The 27,185-nt window shown below is 45.2% G+C and overlaps 2 protein-coding genes across 5 annotated transcripts in view; one reads left to right on the top strand and one right to left on the bottom strand.

Moving 5' to 3' along the window:
- ppl (periplakin) overlaps nt 1-10,705 on the top strand; it is a 90,831-nt gene extending 80,126 nt beyond the window's left edge. The window contains exons 20-23 of the mRNA XM_038819489.1: nt 2,290-2,373; nt 3,556-3,666; nt 4,280-4,372; nt 5,834-10,705. Of these exons, the coding sequence (XP_038675417.1) occupies nt 2,290-2,373; nt 3,556-3,666; nt 4,280-4,372; nt 5,834-9,205 (3,660 nt within the window). The 3' untranslated portion in view covers nt 9,206-10,705. The remainder of the gene's footprint in view (nt 1-2,289; nt 2,374-3,555; nt 3,667-4,279; nt 4,373-5,833) is intronic.
- An 11,072-nt stretch (nt 10,706-21,777) lies between these two features.
- The window catches only part of LOC119979077 (ubinuclein-1-like), an 85,569-nt gene continuing 80,161 nt past the window's right edge, over nt 21,778-27,185 (bottom strand). For all 4 annotated transcript variants that reach the window (XM_038821072.1, XM_038821073.1, XM_038821074.1 and 1 more), the window contains 2 exons: nt 26,838-26,927; nt 21,778-23,778 (listed from right to left, as the gene is read on the bottom strand). In XM_038821072.1, the coding sequence (XP_038677000.1) occupies nt 23,726-23,778; nt 26,838-26,927 (143 nt within the window). In that variant the 3' untranslated portion in view covers nt 21,778-23,725. The remainder of the gene's footprint in view (nt 23,779-26,837; nt 26,928-27,185) is intronic.

Raw genomic sequence — 27,185 nt, 5'->3', positions numbered from 1 at the left:
GCGAACGGTGCGCCCCCGAAAAACACGCGGCCGGGGGAACTATAGAATCCTGCCCAATATCAGTAGTTGTGCTTTCAAATATGTGCTTCATCAATAGACAAAGAGAACCCTGAGGGCTGGACCACCATTTTTACAGAGGGGCTTAAAGTTCAATTATAGCTCCACCTACTGGACGGGAAGGGGGCAGGCAGGTTGAACAGGAAGTCGACACAAACCCAGTTGCCCAATGCTTTTTAATCGTACACGTTTGGATTGGGGCAAGGCACCTATCACAGACTGGGAGGGGCTTTGTTAATGTGTGATCACTGGAGTCCCTTGGCACAACTAGCCCCTTGACATGATTTTAACTTGTGCGTGTCATGCTCAGTCATGGGCATGCTTGGTCAAGCGAGAAGAGGCCCAAGGTAGCTAATGGCTTCCTTTCAGCCTGCCCTGCTTCAGCCTTCCCTCTACCCTCAAGGGATTTGAAAATGAAATGAAAATCGCTTATTGTCACGAGTAGACTTCAATGAAGTTACTGTGAAAAGCCCCTAGTCGCCACATTCCGGCGCCTGTTCGGGGAGGCTGTTACGGGAATCGAACCGTGCTGCTGGCCTGCTTGGTCTGCTTTCAAAGCCAGCGATATAGCCCAGTGTCGCCCCAGTCCTCAGCAGACGCCTCCTGCTGCCCAAAACCCCGTTGCTGCCCTCTTGGCTGGACAGCGATTCCCAAGGGCTTTCTGGTCGATGTTTGGCGCCCAACATTAAAATGAGGCCTGGGAGTTAAAATCTCCCCAGGCACCCTCAGGACCAGCTTGCTTGCCTGCTGCAGTAGATACACTCTGCACTCGCCCAAAGTTAAAATCTGGGGCATTTAAGTTTTTGTCATGCCCTATTCTCCTGAAAGACAAATCATTGACTCAGATTGATTTGGGTGTTATTAAAAAAAAAAATTATGCAACTATGTATTTAGACTTTTACAATCAGGAACCATGCTATACTATAAACTATACTACACACAATCGTATAAACCACACTACTCAGTGTGTGCGTGTGAAAAGATCACACTGATATTGAAATCCCTTCCTGGACAGTCCCTGCCAACATTCAGACTTTAAAAAATAAATTTAGAGTACCCAATTCATTTTTTTTCCAATTAAGGGGCAATTTAGTGTGGCCAATCCACCTACCCTGCACATCTTTGGGTTGTGGGGGCGAAACCCGCGCAAACACGGGGAGAATGTGCAAACTCCACCCGGACAGTGACCCAGAACCGGGAACGAACCTGGGACCTCGGCGCCTTGAGGCAGCAGTGCTAACCACTGTGCCACCGTGCTGCCCCCACCAACATTCAGACTTGAGCACATCTGTTAACAAAGTTACTGAATTGCTTCATTGTTAAATGCATTTTTATAAATTGTCCTATCGGATTGCATTGAATTTGCCTGGCAGAGGGCATAAATTATATTCCATTGATAGTAATATGAATGTTGGGCGGCACGGTGGCGCAGTGGTTAGCACTGCTGCCTCACGGCACCAAGGACCCGAGCTCGATCCCGGCCCCGGGTCACTGCGCGTGGAGTTTGCACGTTCTCCCCGTGTCTGCATGGGTCTCCCCACAGCTCTCGTGACAACATGGAGTCAACAGGTGTGTTGCAACCCAGTTACAGTAGGTGAAGAATGTGGTTATATGAACCCCATTTCTCATAACAGTCCTCCGAGTAACACCTTCCAGCCAGTGTCAACACTAAGGGCCGGGATTCTCTGTTGCAAATCTGTCCTGCTGCCGCTGCTAGTGAGGACGGGGAATTTGGCCGTGACGTTCGCTGGTGGTGGGGTTCTCTAATCCCGCTGCTTGTCAATGGGATTTTCCATTGAAAACACCCCATGCCACTGGGAAACCCGGGGAGGGCGGGGATGTCCTCCTGGAAGGACCTTGAATCCCGCTGCCAATGAACAGCAGAAGAATTCCAACCCTAAACCCTGGAGAGATTACAGCAAACTAGCCACATTGCCCTTCTACATCCCATGCTGCCTAACAGGATCACTCATCGTTAAATGTAGGTTTCAGATCCTTGTGAGAGCTTTGACAAATTTAATCAGCAAGTGTATAATGAATCGGCACGAGGTGTGGGGGGGATTAGAGACCCTGATTTGAGGGGTTTTCTCTTCCACACACACCGTTTATCTTAAAAGCAAGTGCTTGCGCCCATTAAGTCTTATTAACAAAGGCACTCATTTATAATTGATGCCCCATGTGTTACATTACTCAACAGTGTTAACCTTAATTTTATTCTCTGCTTTGAAACAGCGTGTCCTAGCAGATATTACCAAGAAGGAACCTGAACTTGTGAAAGTATCCAATAATGCCCAACAATATGAACAGGCAGCTAAGGTAAGAAAGTAAATCGAAAGCTGGTGTTTGACGGCTTCAAATGTTGGGTCTATGGTATTGGGATGTTCGTTACTTTTCATCGTCTGTAGATTTCACACAAGGAGCGCCGCCTCTTTCCAAGTTCAAAACAGGACAAGTGTCGGAACATGGCCGAGGCAGTGGGTGGGGTGATCGGTTCAATCCAGAGTTTCTGTTCGATGTTTCCAGAACATGAGCTGTAGGAGCAGGAGGAGGAATTTATCGGTTGAGAAATCTGTCTATGTGATGGCTTACTTTGGGGCTTTAACTTGTTTCAATGCCAGTGTGGCGGTCTGGGTCTTTCTGAACTGGAGGTCCCAGTTAAAAAACATTTTTTTTTACAATTAGAGTACCCAGTTCATTTTTTCCAATTATTGGGCAGTTCAGCATGGTCAATCCACCAGCCCGGCACATCTTTGGGTTGTGGGGGCGAAACCCACGCAAACACGGGGAGAATGCGCAAACTCCACACGGACAGTGACCCAGAGCCGGGATTCGAACCTGGGACCTCAGCGCCGTGAGGCAGCAGTGCTAACCCACTGAGCCACCGGTGCAGTGCTGCCGAAATGTGCTTTGCGGAGCTCGTCCGGGATTTGAACCCGCCAAAGGTCTTTATGCGGCCCACCAAGTCATTAAAAAAAAAAAAAAAACATTTTTTAAGGTTAATGGGGGGGGGGGGGGGGGGGGCTGTTGGGTTACTTACTGGTATAGGGTGGATACGTTGACTTGAGTAGGGTGATCATTGCTCGGCACAAAGTCGAGGGCCGAAGGGCCTGTTCTGTGCTGTACTGTTCTATGTTCTATATGAGGCGCCCAGAATCATAACCGGGTGAAGTAATTATTTTACTTAATATACTATGTGGCCCTTTAAAATTGTGAATTTCTGAATGTGGCCCTTGCACGGAAAAGTTTGCCCACCCCTGCACTAGACCAACGAGCCAATCGCTCCGGAGGTCCCAGTTGCATGACACGTCCGTAAGGAGTGATCCAACCATGGGAATTCCCGAATTTCCAGGTCGTGGACATTGAATGTCTGGTTTTAAAATTTTCTGGCCGGGTTATTCAACTCTTCGCGATCGACAAATGCAGGAAGGAATATCGCTGGCATACCTTTTCTCCCTCTCTTCATTTAAAATGTCTCCCCCCTCCCGTCTCCGATTGCAGGATTACGAACTTGAGGCCGAGATGTTTAAATCGCTAGTCAACCCGGACAATGCACAAATGACTTCCAAAAAACCAAAATTCACATCACCGGCTGACAAGATTAAAGAGGAGGTAAATATTTTGGGCTATTGACCGTGTCACAAAAGGTACGCGTCATGCTGCCAACCTCATTGACTGAATTGCTTAGATTGTAGGTTTTAAGAAATAATAGATAGAAATGAGAAAGGTGGTTTATTCTTGGGCATGGCAACTCAAAACTATTTTAAGTTCGTCAGTGCTTGGGCATCGTGCTGTGCCTCAAAGAATTTACGTGAAATGAAAAGCATCAATAGAAAATAGTGTTGTGTGGTAATAGTTTAATTAAGGAGAGCCAGGTGGATTTGTAAAAGGCAGATGAGAGCTCTCGGGTGCAGAAGGATCTGGTGCCCCAGTGCATGAATCACAAAAGGTTTGTTTGCCTCGGTGCAGCAAGTAATTCAGAGGTCTAATAGAATGTTATGTATCGTGAGGAGAATTTCATTTAAATATTGAATGGCAGAGAAGGAAGGCTGAATGGACTCTTGTAGCTCTGATTTCTTACATTCTTATATGATGTTTTATAAGTTAGCACCAGTTTTCTTCTAGAGCATAGCCGGCATTATATCAGCAAACTGCTTATTATCACAAACCAGGTGAATCTTTATATACCCAACTACTAAGGACATATTGTGTTGTTAATCCACAGGAAACTGCCTTAGCCACCAAATTCACAGCAGTGAAAGCTGTGAATAATCAGAGAATGAAGAATTTAGAGTTTGCACAAAGCTTGTTGAAACAGGTAACAGCTCTTATCATACAGAGAAAAGGTAATTCATTAAAATGGGTGGTGAAAAAATGCACAGCTTCCGACATTGGTTACCGAAGATTAACCAAGATTTTGCCAGAAATGTCCTCCAGGAACATCACCCATTAAAACGGTACCATTGGAGTCAGTATGAAATACAGGCAGTCACAATACAGCTTTACAATGCTTGAGTTACGATGAACGGCACATTATAATAATCTTTATTGTCACAAGTAGGCTTACATTAACACTGCAATGCAGTTACTGTGAAAAGCCCCTCGTCACCACATTCCGGCACCTGTTCGGGTACACAGAGGGAGAATTCAGAATGTCACATTCGCCGAACAAGCACGTCTTTCGGGACTTGTGGGAGGAAACCGGAGCCCCCGGAGGAAACCCACGCAGACACGGGGAGAACGTGCAGACTCCTCACAGACAGTGACCCAAGTCGGGAATCGAACCCGGGTTCCTGGCGCTGTGATGCAACAGTGCTAACCGCTGTACTTAAGACATTTATAAATTTACACCCTTTTGTGGCTTTACAATACCACGCCAGCGAACAGTTGGTCTTTATCGACTGTTACATTCTTTTATTTTCTGCCTTTCACAACATCAGGAAAGAAAAATTGCTTCTCAGATATTGAAGATCTCTCAAACTTTAACAGGACCAAAACTAATGGACTCAGTGGAAACTGTTAAGTCGAATGCCTGTTTTACAAAAAGTTTGAGTTGACTTCTTTTTTAAAAATATTCGTTCTTGGGATGTGGGCATCGCTGGGCTGGGCCAGCATTTATTACCCATCCCTAATTGCCCTTGAACTGAGCCATTCCAGTGGGGTGCAGTTGAGTCAACCACATTGCTGTGGGTCTGGAGTCACATGTAGGCCAGACCGGGTAAGAACGGCAGATTTCCTTCCCTAAAGGACATTAGTGAACCAGATGGGTCTTTGAGGCAATTGGCAACGGTTTCATGGTCATCATTAGATTTTTAATCCCAGATTTCTTTTTAATTGAATTCCAATTTCACCATCTGCCGTGTTGGGATTCGAACCCAGGACCCTAAGAATTACCCTGGGTTCCTGGACTACCAGCCCAGTGACAATGTCACCATGGCGTTCCCACCAAATGGAATCGCCTTCCCACTTGAAAACTACAAAACATCAAATAAGGGGTGATTCTATACTTCTGCCCCTGATGTCACAGCCACAAGTTGACAGAAAGGGAATATTATTTTTCAGTGCAAATAAGGTCCAGGGACCAATCCCCCATTTATAACGTTGTTCCTATGGGAAAGTCAGTTACAATGTTAATCTTACAATGCGGACTTACAAGCGGGTTTCAGGAACCAATTGTGTCGCAAGCTCGAGGATCGCCTGTTCAGTAGATCAAACTCAAAAAAATGACTTCCTGATTTTCAAACACAAATCACAGCTGACCTTTTCTTTTTCATTGCAGCAACCAGAAGTGGAACAAATCCAGCAACAGGTCCAATCAAGAAACTATGCCGCAGGACCCAATGTTCCCTTCAGGCAGGACAAGCTATTGAAAGATGAGATACAACACAGGCAAGAGGTAGAGAACAAAATTAAGAAAGTGCAGCAAGAGATTTCAACCCTGGAAGGCCAAAAGCTCAGGGGGTCCCTGGTCAAGAAAGAGGTTGTCAAAAAGATCGCCGACCCTCAGCTAGACGAGGAGATGCACCGGGTTCAGGAGGCACTAGCCGATGAAGAACTGCAAAGCAAGTCCTTGGGGAATGAGTTGGAGATCTTGCGCCGTCAGCTACACTCCCTGGAGCAAGGGAGGAAGGAGCCGGCCAAGCAGTACGTGGTCAAGGAGGTCCTGCGAATTGAGCAGGACAAGGATCAGGAAAATGAGATACTGAGGCTCAAGGAGGAGCTGGAGGAGATCAAAAGGCAGAAGGCGGCAAAGCAGAGTGACATTCTGCTGCTCCAGAAACGCCTCCGCATTTTGACCGAAGAGAAGAGTAAGGAGCACGAGAAGATCACCGAGAAAGAGGTGTTCAAGGTGAAAAATGACCCGCAGCTCGAGGCTGAGTTTAAACAGCTGCAGGACAGTAAGCAACACGAAAGCCTCCTGCGGCAGCACAAGGAGGAAGAGCTGAGCGTGCTTCAGGCCAAGCTGGTGCGGCTGGAAAGGGAGAAGGCCAAGGAGGAGGAGAAAGTGACGGTGAAGGAGGTGGTGAAGGTGGAGAAGGACGCAAACCTGGAGAAGGAGGTGAACAACCTCCGCCGCAAGCATGAGGACGAGATGGCCAAAAAACGTTCCCACGATCGAGAGATCACCGACCTTGTGAAAAGGATCAAGGTTCTGGAGGAAGAAAAAGCGAAACCTGTTGTTCAAGAGAAGGTGCGAGAGATTGTCCGGCCTGATCCAAAGGCTGAAAATCAGGTGGCTAACCTGAGGAATGATCTGATTGAGCAGCAGAGAAGATACAAAGATGCCGAACAGCAGCTGAAGAGTATCCACGACGAAATTACGCATCTAAAGGATAAAGGCCCAAAAGTAGAGATAAAAGACAACATAAAAGAAATCATTAAATACAAACCGGATCCTGAAACCGAGCAGGAATTGGAGAGACTAAGGGACGAGGTGGTGGACAAATCGCGGCAAGTTGAAAGGGCTGAGGTAGAAATACGTCAACTCCAAAAAGAGATAGACATGTTGAAGAAGAGTAAACCTCAAGTTCAAACAAGAGAGGTTATCAATGAGGTCATTCAGTACCGTGAAAATCCAAAGACCAAAGAGGAAGTGACATTCCTGAAAGCCAAGCTATTGGAGGAGCAGAGAAAACAATTGGAGCAGGAGAGAGAAAAAACGTTGCACGAGGATAAAATCCAATTGAAGCAGAAAGATCTGGCGCAGGTAATAGAGAAAGTGGTGCACCAGGAGGTGGTGAAGGTAGAACAAGACCCAGCCTTAAAGGCAGAATGTGGTTCGTTGGCAAGCGAGATTGAGCAGGAGAGGAGGCAGAAGGAAAATCTGAAAGCACAAATCCAGACGTTGCAACTTCGAAAATCTGACCTGGAGGAGCAGCTGCTAGAGCTCGAGGCAGAGAGGCAGTCTCGGCGGAATGCCGAGCTGGAGGTCAAGAGATTGAAGACCAGGCTCACTGACATGGAGGAGAAAGAGAAAGAGGTCCGAGATAAAGTAACAGTGAAGCAAAAGCTGGTCCTGCAGCAGGACCCTATGCAAGAAAAAGAGGTATCGCTGCTTAAGTTGCACGTGGAAGATGAAAAAATGAACCGAAGCGCCCTTGAAAATGACCTCCACGCCCTGAAACTGAAACAGGTGGAACTTGAAACCAAAAAGGTCAAAGAGAAGAGTATCGTTACGGAGAAAGTTCAAGTGGAGAGAGATCCTGAGACGGAGTTGGAAGTGGAACGTCTACGGAATAACCTGGAGGAAGAGGGGAAACTGAAGCGCAACCTGCAGAATGAACTTGACCACCTGAAAGGCAGACTGTCAGACACCGAATTCAAGGACGCAAAGGGGCAGAAGGACTTGGACCAGCTGAGAGAGGAGAACGCCAAACTGCAGAGGGGGAACCAAAATCTGGTGAACGATTGCAGGTCTCTGCAATCAGACATCCAGGCAACCATCCAGCAAACCCAAGAGGTCAAGTCAGCACCCCCCAACGGTAACACAGGCCTTATGGAGTCAAAATTTGCATCCCTCCAGAAGGAGCTGGATGATCTAAGACAGACAACAGCATCCAAGGATGATGAAATCAAAAAATTGGAGAAACAATTAGCCACAATCAAATCAAAGCGGGAACAGAGGGAGAACAGTTTAAAACGTCACATTGTGGTGATAGACCCAGAAACTGGAAAAGAAATGTCTCCTGAAACGGCCTACAAACTTGGCCTCATCGATAAGGTGATGTTTATCAACCTTCAAAATCAGGAATGTGACTGGGAGGAGATAACCGTGAAAGGTCCGACTGGGACAACATCCGTTCTCTATGATCGCACATCGGGTGCAAAGTATTCCATTGATGACGCTTTAAAGAATGGGATTATTACGGAGAGACAGTTTAAACAGTACGTGAATAAGGAAATTCCCATCCAAGAATTTGTAACCCTGGTTTCGGGAAAATCTGAAGACCCACATTCGGAGTCTCCAGGAATGTTCAGCAAACCCAATGAAGCAAATAATCGTCTTTCAAACGTTTCCACCAGCTCGAGCCAAGAACCCTCATTCCCCTCGACTAAACTAAAACAGCAGCCAATTGGAGGCATATTTGACGTGGATACGGATCAGAAAATGTCCGTCACCAATGCAGCTAACCGGAACTTCATTGACACCGATACCGCCCTGAGACTTCTCGAAGCCCAAGCTGCAACTGGTGGAATTATCTCCGTGAATGATGGGGGCAGGTACGGTGTGCGGAAAGCTGCCGAGCTTGGCCTGATCGACGGAAAGCTTGAAAAGAAGCTATCCACTGCTGAGAGTGCCTACAAAGGTATAGAAGATCCGGCAACCAGGAAACTACTTTCAGTTGCCGAGGCTGCGGATCGTAGCTGGCTGTACCATGAGGCGGCAGAATGGTATCTGGAGGCACAGCACCTGACTGGAGGCCTGATTGACCCCGAAACGCATGATAAAATGTCACTCGCACGAGCAAAATCATCTGGTCTGATAGATGACCGGATGGCCCAAAAGCTCAAAGATGAGACCTCCTACCCTAAAGATCTGGTGGATCCGATTAGCAGGCATCCCATTAACTACAAGGAAGCTTTGGATATATCCATCACTGACCAGGAAACTGGGCTGTTGTTGCTACCTATCTCCTCCAAATCTCCCTAATGCATTTTCCTTCATGCACAAAACCAGGAGCTCCATCGACTATCAACTTATGGACTACTCAAAAACAAAAGAATACTGTGGTTAGAACTATTGAACGAAGCAAGTTGAATTTATTTGGGTGGGGAGGGGCAGCTACACAAATTAATGCCGGTGTTAATGTAAACTGCTATGACTATTCCAGATTTTTTTTTTTTTAGATGCTTTTATATCTTAAAGGACCATTCTTTCTGATTTTCACCGCAGATGTGTTAAATGCAATTAACGTGTGGAAAGGGAAGCCAAAGTAAATTGGCCCATGTCGCAGTTGAACCTTGCGTAATATTTGCCAATAGGTTGCCCCCCAAACTTCAAGTTCAGTGTGCACGTTTAGTGATGTGGAACCCCTACCCGCCCTTCCGAACTCTTGTTTATTTGGTTTTGGTAACTGGAGTGTGCTACCAGCCAGCTGTGTATCAGCCTCACTGCCCTGGGCCAGGCCTGACTCAGCCTAATGCTTCCCCCAAGGAGCAATGGACCTGAGGGAAATGACGTGTCAACAGTCTACAGGCCCCAAAGGAGTCTGTTAGCCTGCGGACAGGGTTATTTGTCCCATCCGTTCCAAAGCAAGTTACTTTAGTCCGGTAAAGGTGCTGGAGCCTTTCAAAAGACCTTTGCGGGGCCCGAGTCCCGCAGAAACCTTTGAAGGTACGAAAGGAGAATTTCTGATGGTTGTGGGGACCAGGCAGAAGATTCACCCATGGTGCTACCTAGCAGAATTTCAATGGCCAAATCAGAATTTAATTGCCGACAGATGCCACCATAAAATCGGACTCCTCACTCTGTCGATATAGTTTTCCGGGCCTTTAACATCCCAAGGATTTTGAGGTCTTTAACTATCGTGCGACGCATATTGAGGAAGATAAAGCAAATCAGGAAAAGGTGATTCATGACATGATTCCAGACACCAGAAAACCCCTCAAGTTGTTGTATTGCAAAAAAAAAAAACACACCAGCTTTCACTTCCAAATTCTATTTTTTGCCCGTAGGCAATTTAACAATTATGGCCGAGACGCATGTCCCACCAACCAAATGTGTGGGGGGTGGGGGTGCAATTGAGCAAATGTATTCATTCTGTTTTAGGAATCAAAGATGTTTTCATGTGGGGGAAATGGGGATGGAACACAAATATACCAAATACAGAGAGGTTGATCGGAAGGGCCCAAACCCAAACCTCATTTTCCAAGGGATTGTGAAGCAAATCCACTTCAAAAAATTAATGGATGCGTCGAGCAATTTTTGTAGCCCCTTTTGTAAGAACAAGTTTTGGTGACCACCTTTCTAAAAAAAAAATTAAGAAAATAATACATTTTGCATGTATTCAGTACATTTAGTATATGTATTCGGTAACTTGACTGTAACTTTCATTTATGGTAACCTTTCTTTCAGGGGATACAATAATTATAAAGGGGTCTGTTTATTTATGTTAAGAGAAATAATAAAAGAAAAATCTGTTCTGCTGCCTGCCCCTCTTAATGGAGTTTTTTGTTAAAGAAATGTTAGGATGGGAGGAGTGTTTGCAAATCAACAAACCAGCGTGTCACCGGTACAGTCAGTCATGCTTTTTATCTCTCGTATGCAAGCAGTTTATTATTCAATCTTGGAATGCGGGCATCACTGGCAGTGCCAGCATTATTGCCCATGCCCTTCAGAAGGTGGTGGTGAGCTGCTTTCTTGAACCGTGGCAGTCCTTCAGGTGTAGGTACACACACTGTGCTGTTAGGGAGGGAGTTCCAGGATTTTGCCCCAGTGACACTGAAGGAACGGCAATATATTTCCAAGTTAGGGTGGTGAGTTACTTGGAGGGGAGCCTCCAGATGGTGGGGTTCCCAGGTATCTGCTGCTCTTGTCCTTCTAGATCAGGGGTGGGCAAACTTTTCCGTGCAAGGGCCACATTCAGAAATTCACAATTTTAAAGGGCCACATAGTATATTAAGTAAAATAATTACTTCACCCGGTTATGATTCTGGGCGCCTCATATAGAACATAGAACAGTACAGCACAGAACAGGCCCTTCGGCCCTCGATGTTGTGCCGAGCAATGATCACCCTACTCAAGTCAACGTATCCACCCTATACCAGTAAGTAACCCAACAGCCCCCCCCATTAACCTTAAAAAAATTTTTTTTTTTTTTTTAAATAAAATTTTTTTTTTTAAATTAAAAATGTTTTTTTTTAAATTAAAAAAATGTTTTTTTTTTAAATTAAAAAAATGTTTTTTTTTAAATTAAAAAAATGTTTTTTTTTAAAAATGACTTGGTGGGCCGCATAAAGACCTTTGGCGGGCTGCATGCGGCCCGCGGGCCGTAGTTTGCCCACCCCTGTTCTAGATTGTGGTGGTCTACAGTTTGGAAGGTGTGTGGTGTAGGTTCGCCCACAGTGCTGTGAAGAGTAAGGAGTTCCTCCAGGCTTTTGATATCATAGAATCCCTGTGCAGAATGAGGCCATTTGGCCCATCGAGTCTGCACCAACCGTCTGGAAGAGCGCCCTACATCGGTCCACGCCTCCACCCTAACCCTGCAACCCTATAACCCCACCTAACCTGCACATCCCTAAACACTTAGGAGCAATTTAGAGACCAATCAGAATTAGCACCTTCATGGATCCAAAAATGTACCAAAGCGGTTTTCAACCGTTTAAGGGTGTTTCAAATGTTACCATAATTGCAACACCAAGGGAAACAAAACAGCTAACTTGTCCCCAAACTCTCCCAAAGAGCATTAACGTAAAGGAGAAAATCGCATATGATTAAGCTGGAAGAAAACATGAAAAACAAATTGCGGCAACCCTTTACAAGTATGTAAAACATGAAGAGATTAGCGAAAGTTAGAACCAGGGAAGAGAAGAAAGAAACTAGCAGAGACGTTTGAACAAATATTTTGTAGCTATCTTCATGTGGAAGACACAAAGGAAACGGAGGGAACTGTGAGGAACAATGCATCAAATGAAGTTTTGAGAAATTGTTAGCAAGGGAAAAATGTTTTGGAGGAATTAAAAGGATTAAAAGCCAACAAATTGTTTTGATCCGATTGCCTACACGATAGGGTTTTGGAAGAGTTGACGGGAGAGAGAGATGGTGTTCAGTTTTGATCTTCCCTACATTCTAGATATGGTCCCCTTGGATTAATAATAATAATCTTTATTGTCACAAGTAGGCTTACATTAACACTGCAATGAAGTTAGTGTGAAAAGCCCCTAGTCGCAACATTCCGGCGCCTGTTCGGGTACACGGAGGGAGAATTCAGAATGTCCAAATTACCTAACAGCACGTCTTTCGGGACTTGTGGGAGGAAACTGGAGCCCCCGGAGGAAACCCACGCAAACACGGGGAGAACATGCAAACTCCGCACAGACAGTGACCCAAGCCGGGAATCGAACCTGGGACCCTGGAGCTGTGAAGCAACAGTGCTAACCACTGAGCTACAGTGCCACTATATGGATTATAAGGCAACGAGAAAAGCGGGGGAGAGAAAACAAGAAGCGACAGGCCAGTTAGCCTGACATCATAGGGAAAGTGCTAGAACCTATGATTAAGGATGTGGTAACAGGTTAGAAACATAGAAAATATGAGCTCGAGGAGGCCATTCAGCCCGTCGAGCCTGCTCCACCATTCATCATGATCATGGCTGATCATCAAGTTCATACCCTGATCTCGCCTTCCCTCCATATCCTTTGATCCCCTTTGCCCCAAGAACCCATTCCTCTCATGACAAACTTAATTTTCTTCAAATGAAGAAACTCAGCAAGGTTTTGCTCCCAAGACCTGGTGTGTCTGAGGACGGCCAGTTTAGCAAAATTCTCCTCCGGGCTAACAGGGATGCAAAGGCCACAACATCGGCTTCTTCCCCCACCAGAGCACCCGCATCTCCAGGCACTCCGAAAATAGCTACCCATGGGGAAGGCGTGACTACCCAATACCTTAGACAATGCATCAGTGACTGTACTCCAGAACCCCACCAACTTCGGGCAGGCCCAGAACATGGGGGTATGATTCGCTGGAGACTCAACACACCGCACTCAATAATCAACCACTAGGGAGAATCAGCTCAACCTTACCGGTGTCATATGTGCTCTGTGTTCAACCTTAAACTGAATAAGACTATATCTGGCACATGACGAGGACATGTTAATTCCTCCGCAGCGCTTCTTCCCAAATCCCTCCTCACACCATACCTCCTAATTCTTCCATTTTTGTTGTACAGCAATCATGGAAGCTTGAAGGGGCAGGTTTAGCACAGGGCTAAAGAGCTGGCTTTTAAAGCAGACCAAGGCAGGCCAGCAGCACGGTTCAATTCCCGTACTAGCCTCCCCGAACAGGCACCGGAATGTGGCGACTAGGGGCTTTTCACAGTAACTTCATTTGAAGCCTACTTGTGACAATAAGCGATTTTCATTTCCCCCTTCTTGGCCAGCCCAGCATGCATGTCGGAGATCTCGCCATTCCCAATTTCATCCCCTGAAAGGAGCCTATCCTGTAATCCTGGGGATGGCAACATTGGGAACGAGCCCACCTCCTTTCTCATTGGGCAATCGGTAAGCCTCCGCTAACAGTCAAGTCCGCAAATTTCCTGCCCAGAAATAGGTCTTTGAAGCATTTGATCCCCAAATGGTCCCACTCCCGAAACTTGGCATCTAATCTAGCTGGGATAAATCTATGGTTACCACAGATTGGGGCCTTCATACTCTCTAGGCCAAACTGTAGCCGGCGCTGATTCCACACACTTTGTTTGGTGAGAATAGCAGAAGAGCCGAAGCCAGTGTGTGAACCCTCCTCCATCCTGCACCATCCCTGCCCCCCTTTTGTGATGTTGAGCTTGTATCCAGAAGAGGAGCCAAACTCACTCAGAATCCCTGAGATCTTAGCAAGCGATTCCATGGGATTAGAAATGTACAACAGGAGGTCATCCACATTTAAAGGGATCCGGTGCTCCACTCACCCTCGTTCAATACCACTCCATTCCCTAAACAACCAGAGAGTCATCGCCAATGGCTCAATCACAAGGGCACATAGCAAAGGAGAGATTGGGCACCCCCGTCTAGTCCCACACTGCAAGGCGAAGTTCTCAGAGTTAACCCCATTGGTGTAGATGCTTGCTTTTGGGCTTGTACAGCAGTCTGACCCAGTCCACAAAGCCTTGTCCAAACCCAAACCACTTCAATATGTCAAACAAGTGAACCCAATCCACTCGGTCGAATAACTTCTCGCCATCCATCGACACTACAACTTCCATCCCACTTCCTCCAGCAGGCATCATAAGTCATCTAATAGCCTCCACATATTAAGGTGGTAATATTCTGCCTTTTGAGATCCAGGTTTGGTCGTCTTCAACTACACCCGGAACTCACCCCTGTAGCCAAGGTCTTAAACAGGAGCTTCCATATTCCGGAGCGAGATCGGACAATAAGATCCAGTGTTCTGGATCCTTGTCCTTTTTAGGATCAGAGAAATGGGGACGTGACGGAGGACACCCTTCTCCAGCGCTTCATTGTACATATGCACCAGCAACAGACCCAGCAGCGCGCCAAGACATTTGTAGAATTCTGTTGGGAATCCGTCTGGGCCTGGGGCTTTCCCAGACTGCATTGACCTCCCGTAGATCTAGTGGCACCCCCACCCTCGGAACTCTAATCCATCCAAAAAGCGCCATCTTGACTCGTCCCCTGACGGAGGTTCTGATTGGTATAGTCTCTGGATAAAAGGAATCAAAAATTTCATTGATCCCTTCTGGGTCTGTTACCTCCCTATTCCTCTCGTCCCTCAGCCTGCCCATGTCCCTGGGCGCCGCCCGTTTCCTCAGTTGGTGAGCGAACATCCTGCTGGCCTTCTCCCTGTGCTCATACATTAAACTTTTAGCTCTGCACATTTGGCTCACTGCCTCATCAGAAGTGACCTGATTAAAATCCAGCTGGAGGTTCTGGCATTCCTTTAATATTGCCTGATCAGGTGATTGCCTCCAACCTTGTCTGCTCCTCGCTCACCACCCTCAGCCTGTGTGCCTGGATCGAGACGAGTTCTTCCCTAACCACGGCCTTCAGTGCCTCCCATAGCACCCGGCAGAATCGTTCCCTGAGTCATTCTGATCCACACAGTTACGGACAGCCCGTTCTATCCTTTCACATATTCCCTCACTGACAAGATCTATGCCCAGCCTCCACTGGGGACTTCGGTCTGCAGGTACATGCAGCTGAAAGTGATGCACAGAGCACACCTAACCAGAGCCTGAATGAGCAGGTTCTTCCCGAGGTGGAGGACAAATGTGAACGGTGCCAGGGAGGCCCGGCCAACCACACCCACATGTTCTGGGCCTGCCCCGGGCTTGCCGGGTACTGGACAGCCTGTCGAAGATTGTGGGGGTTGAAGGTGGAGCCACGCCCAAGAGTGCCAGTCTTCGGGGGTATCGGACCAGTCAGAACTACATATGGGGAATGGGGCTGACGCCCTGGCTTTTGCTTCCCTAATCGCCCACAGGAGAATCCTGCTCGGTTGGCGATCAGCAGCACCACCCACGGCTGCAGACCGACTGGCAGACCTGTCATAATTCTCCACCTGGAGAAGATTAAGTTCGAGGGTCAGAGGATGGCTTCCACAAAGCGTGGAGGCCATTCACCAACTTGTTCCAGGACCTGTTCGAGGCCAACAGCCTATAGAGCGGAGGGAGTGGGGGAAGCATGGGAGCCAACGGGACGACAGGGAACTGACAGGGAAAGGGGGGCGAGGCCGAAGAAAAAGGCAAGGAGGCCGGAAAATGGCTGACACAAAGGCCAGGGGGTCTAGAACAGGCCACAAGGAAAGGAACCCCCAAAGAAACACCTAAATCAGGATGGGAGAGGGGAGAAAAGCAGTGCGGGTGGGTGGAAGGGAAGGGCACAGCTCTCACGTAAAGAGCAGAAAATTGTACTTGTATGGTAAGGATCCCAGGAAAGGACCCAGAAACAATGAATGGAGGGGAGAAAATCGGTAAGGAGGAAAATGACTGGTACATTGTAATGGATGCATTTATCCTTATTGAATGCAGTGTATAAAATGTAAAAACCTCAATAAAAACATTTATAAAAAGATTGGGAATCAATGAATATGGGGGGAGGATCGCGATGCACAATGGGAGTCGATGAAGAAGATTGGCCACGATCTTACACAATGGGTCATACCGCCTGCTGCTAGTTCTGAAGTTCAGCCGTACCAAGTCGTGAAAGGTTGAATTTTAAAGCCGAGAGAGAGCATTGACAACAGCGAATGCAAGAATGGCAAGGGGAGAGTCAATTTAAAATCAAATGAGGCAGCAGATGGCAATGAGCGAATAAATTGACAAATCAGACGGTGGATTGGAACTGGGCCTGGGGCAGGGTGAGCAGCAAACGCCGAGGAATTGAGAACTCTGTGGATTGGGAAAGAAAAAGAACGAATTTGAGAGTTGTAAAAGGAACCATAGGACAATAGACATCAGTGAAGCAGGAAACCAGTCAATAGAAATGAGGGAAGTTAATATTAAACTGAATACACTGGTGGTTTCTACTAAAGGGCTAAGCAGTGAACAAGAAAATTAATTAATCAGCACAACCAGCAGCATTTCGTGCCATGTCAAATGATAAAAGCAGATTTTTAAGCTGCTTATTGTGGTTGTGAGCTGCGTTTATCTTAATCTAATCTGCTCTCGTCATCACAGATGTTAATTTATATAGCATCTTTAACATGAATGACGTATTTGCAAGACCTCTCTCAGGAACAGGCATTCTAGAACAAAATACGACACCGAGAGTCACACCGGGAGATATTGGTTTAGGCGACTAAAAGCTTGGTCATGGGTAAGTTTTAAATAGTATCTTAGCGGAGGAAAGCGAGACAGAGGTGCAGGGAGCCAGGGCAAAGCCATCAATGGTGGAGAGAATAAAATGGAGGATGCAGAGGAGGTTCACAAGAATGATCCCTGGAATGAAGAGCTTGTCGCATGAGGAACGGTTGAGGACTCTGGGTCTGGACTCGGAGTTTAGAAGGATGAGGGGGGGATCCTATTGAAACTTACAGGATACTGCGAGGCTTGGATAGAGTGGACGTGGAGAGGATGTTTCCAATTGTAGGAAAAACTAGAAGCAGAGGACACCATCTCAGATTAAAGGGACGATCCTTTAAAACAGAGATGAGGAGGAATTTCTTCAGCCAGAGAGTGATGAATCTGTGGAACTCTTTGCCGCGGAAGGCTTTGGAGGCCAAATCACTGAGTGTCTTTAAGACAGAGATAGATAGGTTCTTAATTAATAAGGGGGTCAGGGGTTTTGGAGAGACGGCAGGAGAATGGGGATGAGAAAAATATCAGCCATGATTGAATGGCAGAGCAGACTTGATGGGCAGAGTGGCTAAATTCCACTCCTAATTCTTATCGTCTTACAATGCACAAGATGCCAGAATTGGAGTAGTGCCGATATCCTGGAGAGTGTTGACATACGAAAATAAAATAATAGGAGCCCACTCCAACATTCAATAAAATCATGGCTGATCTAATTTCAATCTCAAATGTGGGGTTGGAGGAGGTTAGAGGGAGGGGTGACACCTTGTTGAAAACCATAAACAAGGTTGACAATGTAAAAATCAGGACATTGCTTGCCCGGGAGGTCAAAGAGCAGTACAGCACAGGAACAGGCCCTTGGGCCCTCCAAACCTATGTCGATCAAGCTTTCCTATGTAGACCAACCACCTGCATCCTTCTATACCCAGTCTGTTCATGTGCCTATCCAGATAAGTATTAAAGATCACAAACATATCTGCCTCAACCACCTCTCTTGGCAGTGCATTCCAGGCCGCCATCACCGTGTGTAAAAAAACTTCCCCGCACATCTCCACGGAACCAGTTGGAACTGCAATTAAATGGTACCAGATGGTAATAAGGCAACAATATATGCTAATTAGTAAAATAGAATGCCCCTCCACCAATAATACGATCTGCAGAAATTTCGCCCATTCGACTTTCCTTGTCAAATTACTCCTTTCAAAGTATAACACCTCACACTTTTCAGGATTAAATTACATCAGTCACTTTTCTGCCCTTCGACCGGGCTGTTTAGCTCACTGGGCTAAATCGCTGGCTTTGAAAGCAGACCAAGGCAAGCCAGCAGCACAGTTCGATTCCCGTAACAGCCTCCCCGAACAAGCGCCGGAATGTGGCAACTAGGGGTTTTATACAGTAACTTCATTTGAAGCCTACTCATGACAATAAGCGATTTTCATTTCATTTATCCAGTCTATAGCTTCCTGTAACCCAAGACTCTCAGCCTCCCTGTTAACCACTCGGCCTATCTTGGTGTCATTCGCACATTTACTGATCTACCCTCAACAGTCATCTAAATGACTAACGAATAATAGGGGACCCAGCTCAGATCCCTGTGGTATGCCACTGGACCCTGGCTTCCAGACACAAAAGCAGCTGTCTTTCATCATCCTCTGACTCCTACAGCTCAGCCAGCTTCAAATCCACATCATGTTCTCCTGCATCCCATGTGCATTTGCCTTCTTTATAAGTCTCCCATGTGGGACCTTGTCAAATGCTTTGCTGAAATCATATAAACTACTTCAATCCAATTTGTTAGGCACAACCTCCCTCTGACAAAGCTATGCTGACTATCCCGAACATTGCTTCTCCAAATGGAGATGGATTCTCTCCTTCTGAATTTTCTCCCGTTCATAATTTTCTCCATTGGTTTCCCCACCACTGATGTGAGGCTCACTGGCCTGTAGTTCCCTGGCTTATCTCTACAGCCTTTCTCAAATAGTGGGACCACATTTACAGTTCTCCAGTCCTCTGGCACCTCTTCTGTGGCCCTTTTGGTCGGAAAACGTGGATCAGAGCCCCTGCAATCTCCTCTCACCTCCCACAGTAACCTAGGCCTCAATTTGTCCGCACCTGGAGATTTCTCCACTTTTAAGCCTGCCAACAACTCAGTACCTTGTCCCTTCCTATGACAACTTGCTCAATAATCTGTCTCTCCTAGATTTCCATGTCTGCCTCCTGATTCTGTTGGGTAAAGACTGATGTGAAATATTCATTTACCACCCTACCAATGTCCTCTGGCTCCACCCATAGATTCCCCCCTTGGTGCAAATGGGCCCTACTCTTTCTCGCTGCTGCCCCCCCCCCCCCCCTCCCCAGTTATCCGTTCCCCATTGATATACTTGAATATCTTGGGATTTTCCCCTACTTTTACCAGCTGGAGATTTCTCCTAATTGCTTTCTTAAGCTCCATCCTGCACTTTCTGTATTGCGCTAATGCTTCTGTTGATTTGCTCCCCTTGCATTTATTAAAAGCTTCTCTCTTCCTTCTCATTGGATCCTGAATATCTCTGGTCATCCATGGTTCTCTGGGCTTGTTATTCATTCCTATTTCCCTAGAGGGAACATGTTGGGCCTGTCCCCTCCCCATTTCCTCTTTGAACACCTCCCACTGCTCTTCTGTAGATCTCCCCACCAGTGACTTGTTCCAATTTACCATAGCCAGATCCTGCCTTATTTTATTAAAGTCTGCTTTCCCACAATCCAAGACCTTTTTCTGTAATTTGTCTATTTGCTTGAGCATAACAGACAATGCACCATGTTGTGGTCGCTATCACTCAACTGCTCCCCCACCATCACATCAATCACCTGTCCGGTTCTAGTGCTCTAGATATGAAGACCAGCATTCCTTTAACCCTTTTACATGTTTATTGCATTTTAATGATCTTTGTACCTGGATAGCCCCTGCCCTCACACTCAACTACGTCCAGTTTTTCACCATTTAGGAAGTACTCTTTCCTTAAACCTTTAGGTCCAAAATGCAATAAACAAGTAAAAAGGTTAAAGGAATGCTGGTCCTTATATCTAGAGCACTGGAATGTAAATAGGGTGGAAGTTATGTTTCAGTTCTGCAAAGCCCTCATTAAGCCATCCATTTTGGTCGTAAAAATGGAAAAGCAACTTATTATCTAAATGGAGAGAAATGGTGCAGAGGGAGCTGGGTGGCCTCGTGCATGAATCACAGAAAACTAGTCTGCAGGTACAGCAGGTAATAAGGAAGGCAAATGGAAATTTGGCCTTTGTAGCTAAATGAAAAGAGTAGAAAAACAGGGAAGTGTTGCTGCAAGTTTAGAAGGCATAGGTGAGACCACACCTCGAGTACCATGTAACGTTTTGGTCCCCTTATCCGAGGAGGGCAGCCGTTGCATTGGAGGCAGTTCAGAGGAGATTCACTAGATTGATTCCAGAGTTGAAGGGTTTGTCGTGCGAAGAGAGGTTGAGCGGTTTAGGCCTATACGCTCTCAAGTTTAGAAGATGAGGGGAGATCTAATTGAGGTATATGATAAAAGGCCGTGACAACGTAGACATAGAGAGGATGTCTCCTCATGTGGGGCAGTCTAGACCAAGAGGTCATAGTTTTAGGATGAGGGGTAGCAGATTTAAAGCAGCGATAGGGCAAAATTATTTCTCTCAAAGGTTCGTAAATCTGTGGAATTCACTCCTCCAGAATGCGGTGGATGCTGGGACATGGAATGGATTCGAGGAGGAGATAGACAGATTTTTTTAATGGCTGGGTGGGCTCAAGGAGCTGAATTGTATACTACTGCTCCTGGGTATGTTAGACCATAGCTGGAGTACTGCGAGCAGTTCTAGGCACTACGCCCCTGGAAGAGGAGGGAATGGGGAATGCAATCTTAAAGGTTCAAGATGGATTTATTGAAGGTTTTCCAAGACAGAAAGGGAAAACTTTTTCTGCTGGTTGGAGAGTCAAGGACTAGAGGCACAATCTAAAAAACTGTACTAGACTTTTCTGAAGTGTTACGATCCAAGTTTGTTATAACTGGACGGAAAGATCCCAGAAAGGAGGCCTGGCTCTAAAGGCTGTAACTTGAAACTTTTTTTTGATAAAACATGGAAGTCACATGATCGTTAACTAATTTTAACAAGCAAAAAAAATTTTAACATGTAAAGTTGGATAATATACAATACTACCCCCTTAGTTTAACACATGCACATATATTTTAAGACTAACACAGATTACAAAGTACATCTTTAGCTTCAATGGACCCATTATCACACCCTTTTAGACACACAAGATTGGCTGTGGTCAAATGCACATACTCCACTTTGAAGTTAGTGTGTGTGGTTTTCTCTTCAGAACCACCCCCCCACCCCCTCCAAGATGATTGTCACAGAAGAGTTTCCAAACTCCACTCCCAAAATCGCGGCATGGCACCACAGCGGCTAACACAGCTGCCTCAACAGTGCAAGGGACCCGGGCTCAATCCAGGCCTTGGGTGGCTTGTGTGGAGTTCACACATTCTCCGGGTCCCTGTCGTTTACAATTCAATAATCTCCTTCGGTTTGTATAACCCAAAATAGTTCACATTCGGTTATAACAAAAATTGGTGTCATTTTTATAAAGACAAAGGGAATTGGAAGCATGTCACAAAGAGTAGTGACCATCAACGTTCGCTGAAGGATTGCTCAAATAAACAATTTTCAATTGCGCTGATGGGAAACATCCTTAGTTAAAAACCATAAGCAATCATCACCGTTTTCTCCAAAATGTTCTAGTTTATTGACGTCAGTGTGCAACAGGAACAACCACTTCTTGTTCTGCAGCAAATACATACACAAGTCTCGAATAAAACAATATACAATGAAGCACCATCATTCAAAGTAATGTCTATTTTAATTAAAACAAATTGAACTTACTAGCACATCACAATATACAGAGTTCGAGAATGATTATACAATTTCAAGTAGAGCTAAACTTCATTAACACAAAATCAGATCCAGCAATTTTCAAGTCCTGAGTTTCTGTAGAACATTTGTCATTGCCTGTGAGTCACCCATAGTATCAAATATGACTGGAGCACTCCAGAAATGAAATGTCAGTTTTGTTTAAAAATCGTCTGAAAAAGCCAAACAAACCAAAAAAAAAAAACCCCCTTTCAAACCATCAGCCCGCGACCATGTTCCACAAGCTTGCGTTATCTTGCATGAAAAAAATCTTTGGCTTCTCCGCTGACATGGTTCTCGATAATCAACTAGATTGTGCCAAATTATGAACCACGTGGGAATTAATATTATTTTTTTTAAAAAAAGAAGTCACTTCCCAAATCCTGTAGTTTATTTTCCTTTTTAAAAAAAATATAAATAAGGTTAGTGTCGTACAGGAATTAAGAATACATGAAATCTCAGCACATACTTTCCATCTTCTCCACTACAAGGAAAGGCACTGCAATTGTATCACTCTTACTATCAGTATCTTTTACAATACTGTAGGTAGTCGTCATTACGAACAACTAAATGACCATCTTTTTTCGGGGCCAAACCCAATGGCCTTGGGCCCACCTTCAATCCTGGGTTTACAGCAACATGAGGAACTGTAAGAGTATACGACTGAGATTAATGGCTTGCTTTTTAAAAAAAAACTTCTGGACACCAGGCCAAGCTGATCAGTACTAGTCGCTCCTAAGTTGCAACTGAGGTGGTTGGTACAGGTACCTAAAGCAAAGTCTTTAACACTTAACCTTTTCCCTTGAATCGTTAATCAACTCATCATAGTTCTGATTTGTTATATTCCACGTTATCTTGTGCTTCGACAAGCACAAGGGTCACAATAGTGCCTCAGGAGTTGTGGTCCTGTTCACAGTGCACCAACAGAGCAAGAACACGACAATGTATAAATGCTCCTTAAACAATTCACCATTACAGGCAATAAATAGCAATTTAAACTTTTTTTTTTCTTTTTCATTGATCCAATGCATAGTGCTCTGAAGAACTCTACACTAATTGGAACTTGGACATCTTTAAAAACAGAAAACTCCAGCAGAGTTTGCCTGTGCCAAACAGAGCTGCACATTTCTATCCCGCTTATCCTGAAATTCACGCCACCTCTACAAAAAGTGTGTCGGAGAGTCCACTCCCTCCACCACCACCATGTGCCTATGTTTCCAATAATGTGGCCCTGTCTGCACACATTCCAACTTGTTGCCCGAATAAAATATAAAAGCTTTTAATTAAGCCCACTGCTGAACACAGGATTATTTTTTAATGGTTAGAACAGAATACAGGAACAAACCTAAACACTCTCGATGCCTTAAATCTCAGGAATGCACTGTATACAATTTTGTTCTATTGACCATCGTTGCTGTGTCAATATTAAAAGTGTTCTTGCATAGGCATTCAGTGGAAGATACTTTTCTATACGTTTCGAATCTAAGCATACACCAGACCAACTCGAGGTCCTCCAGCTATTCACTTGGCCCCCTGATACCGTTGCCATTGAAGCAAGCCCTTTCCATTAGTCAGTCTCAACAAGGTACGCAGCAGATTTCAACTAGTGCACTTGCCCCAAAAATAAAAGGGTGCAAGTAATCCGTGAACAAGAGCAAATGCAGAGTTGGCCATCCAGCCCAGCAGCTCCTACAGCGTGGCTGCTCCCTCGGGATTTTGCTGCAGTAATAGCTTCATTCGACTGTGCTTTGTGGCAGAGCTCACTGCATTTTGCGTTGCATGCTGGAAGTTTCCCCATGGATCTTGTTGCTGTCTGCATTTGAAGGGAAGGAAAAACACAATGAGTAACAGTGAACTTCACGCGAGGCTTTCTGGGATGATGGGGGGGGAAAAAGGCGGGAGTGGATTTTGGTCTGACTGAAAGGCTGAGAAACAGAAAATCTTTCCACCCAATGTTAGTTCCCAGAAGGCTGGCCACGCATTGCTCCTTCCAAGTGACTAACAATATCTCGAGCCAAATTCCAGAAGCACATCCACTCCTATAAAACAGGGAATTTATATTTCTTGCACTAGCCATTCTCCCTCGAGCCCCCAATTAATAGACAGTTACAGGCTGTGGATTGTTGTTCATTTGGAGTAAGACCAGGAGTGCTCAAGCTCATGACAAAGGAGCGAGCAGAGAAGTGACATCCTCACCCTTCATTACTGGATGAAGAGGTTGGAGAGGTGAAAGGACAGTTTATGTACAAGCAGGGCTTTACTTGAATTGAACTTGATCTCAAGATTCCATTTTTCTGAAGTCAGTTGGCTGCACAAACACTGGCTCTCAGCTTTGAATGAAAATAGAGAGAAATAATTTGCAGTTTCTTCCAGGAGAAGAAATTTTTGTTAAATCACCTCAGTCACACCTCCATTCCGGTACAACTCCTATTATGCCTTCCAGATTAGCTACAATGACTGATCCATAAGGAACCTAGTTTCCCTCCTTTACTCACTCATTTTTCCTGCTATGATTTCTCTCTCTTGTGAGGTCACTGTCGCCTCGCTGGCAGTAGCGATCCAAAGATAGCAGTTTCCCAGCAGTTCTTCAGGCAAGTGTCAGACTGGACATTGAACACGAGCTGTCGTTTTGATTATGGAGTGCCATCCAAATTGGCACCTTGCCTTCGTCCAACATCTACAATCTACCTCCTTCCAGCAGGGGGAAATTGGATTGGGATCAGAAGCGAGAATGCCAAGAATCAGCACATCTATTGTTCCCCATGAACAATGATACACGTTTGGATTGGAGGTGAGAATGTGCAACTGCAGTTTGCTCACATCAAAACTGAAGAACCTGGCAGGGCAGGCAGGGTGTTGAGCGATTTAAAATTTTAAATAACCCTCTCTTCCCACCTTCTCTGCCTCACTTAAGAAATAGACAAATTACAATATTAAGGATGGCACTGTAACATTACCAGATGCAGTATGCTACCACTTCTGTATATCCTTGCATATATTCCTGAATATATTTTTTATTTGAAAACGGAATGCTGGAGAACACATCACGTGAGGATATTAATTAACACGTGGAGTGGGAATAACAAACTTAATGGGGACCAATAAGGGATGCAAGTCAAATGCTGCAATTACATTATTTTAAAGGCATTTAATATCCCCAAAAAGCCAGGATAAGGATAGTGGGCAGCAGGGTAGGAGAGTGGTTAGCACAGTTGCTTCACAGGGCCAGGGTCTCAGGTTCGATTCCTGGCTTGGGTCACTGTCTGTGCGGAGTCTGTCTGTGCGGAGTCTGCACATTCTCCTCGTGTCTGTGTGGGTTTCCTCCGGGTGCTCCGGATTCCTCCCCCAGTCCAAAGATGTGGTTAGGTGGTTTGCCCGCGCTAAATTGCCCCTTAGTGTACAAAAAGGTTGGGTGGGGTTACTGGGATAAGGTGGATGTTTGGGGCTTAAGTGGGGTGCTCTTCCCAAGGGTTGGTGCAGACTCGATGGGCTGAGTGGCCTCCTTCGGCACTGTAAATTCTATGATTCTATGATAATCTTCCATTTTCAAAAGCAATTCAGTTTGTATTTTAAAAGTTTAAAAAGAAACGTGCAAACAACAACTATAAAAGACCAGACATGAAGCACATATATACCAGCTCCTGTTCAGTCCTTTTAGCCTGTGGCAACATCTTTACATCCAGTCTTTACAAATATACAAGCACCAATTTAGAGAAAAACATTGTTGCGAAAACAGTGGTCTTTAACCATTTTAGATACAAGGCTGGCAAGTGCTGTCTCATGGGACCCGGGTTCGATCGCGGCTCTGGGTCACTGTCCATGTGGAGTTTGCACATTCCCCCCGTGTCGGCGTGGGTCTCGCCCCACAACCCAAAGATGTGCAGGGTAGGTTGATTGGCCAGTTAAATTATCCCTTAATTTGAAAAAAATAATTGGGTATAAATTTACATTAAAAATATAGATACAGGGCTGATTAAACCTAACCAGAACATATACAGTTGAATGAAAAGAGGAGCTTCACCCCTAAAATGGAGCAGTTCTTGGCCCCCAGCTATCTTCATAGCTGGGAGAAATGATTCTGTAAACTTCACTCATTTTGTCACTCGGTGGTTCAATGCAAGCATGCTTTTTAAAAATAACTAGACCTTTTGACTGGAGATTTGGGTCACAGTGCTTTGCAACAATCCAGATTGCTCAGCTCTTTTCAAGCCTCACTTCTGCACTGGGTATTTTTGCTAATTTACTTCCAAACATTGTGTGCAACTTCAATGCAAATTACCTCCAGGGGCCAAGTAAAGAGACAGACACAACGTTGATCCCTCACTGTATCCATCCTGAACTATGCATTGCCCGTGAAATGACACCAGTTGAATGCAAAGGTATGCTTGCAGTTCACTTAGCCAGCCTTTCATCAAAACGGCAGTTCTGGTGCATAGCAGGAACACTATTCCCAACATTTAAAAATAATTACTATGACATTATCAGTGGTAGTGGTCCAAATTTAATATTGTAATTTTAATGCAAGCACTTGCAAAATAAGGAAAGCAGCTCCTTTTTGGAAACTGAATGTCACTCATAATTAATACAATATAATTTAAAGAGGATGACAAGAAAACAAACCATTGTATGAGGCAAGCATATTGAAGCTGTAATTAGTCTCTCATGGCCAGACCTTTCCCCATAAAATTCTCTATGTCAACATATCAAAAATAAGTTAAAATGAGGAAAAAATAAATAAACGTTAAAAGGAAGAAGTGGCAAAAATGTCTCGAAAATTAAGTGAAATTTGACATGTTTGACAATACTACATTTAGCAATTTACTGTTGTGTTGGGGTGCACAGCGTAGAGACAAAAGTCACGTGCTATATTACCTTGCAGAGACTGCTGTATGCGGGTGGGCAAAACTGCATGTGGAAGCTGCACTGCATGGTGAGGGTTTGTGCGTAAGCCAGCAAAAATACCTAGAGGGGGGGAAAAAGAGAGAAAGAGCCGAAAGTGAGCATGCAATTTAGTGATTAGTTATTTCGGCATAGCCATCTGCAATGACAAGTACAATCACTGGTTTATAAGATGGGAAAGTGATTTGATGCCATCGGCATTGCAGCGTCTCAGCGATTGTTTCAATGTCAAAGGTGCAGCTGAGAGCTAAAGACAGCGGAAACCAAGGACAATCAACTTACTAATCAAACAAAATACGCTATTTTAAGAATAACAACTTT

Source organism: Scyliorhinus canicula, chromosome 15 (genome assembly GCF_902713615.1).
Source record: "Scyliorhinus canicula chromosome 15, sScyCan1.1, whole genome shotgun sequence".
Taxonomy (NCBI): Eukaryota; Metazoa; Chordata; class Chondrichthyes; order Carcharhiniformes; family Scyliorhinidae; genus Scyliorhinus; species Scyliorhinus canicula.
The sequence above is the reverse complement of the archived record's forward strand: the minus strand, read 5'-3'. Positions and strand labels throughout refer to the sequence as shown.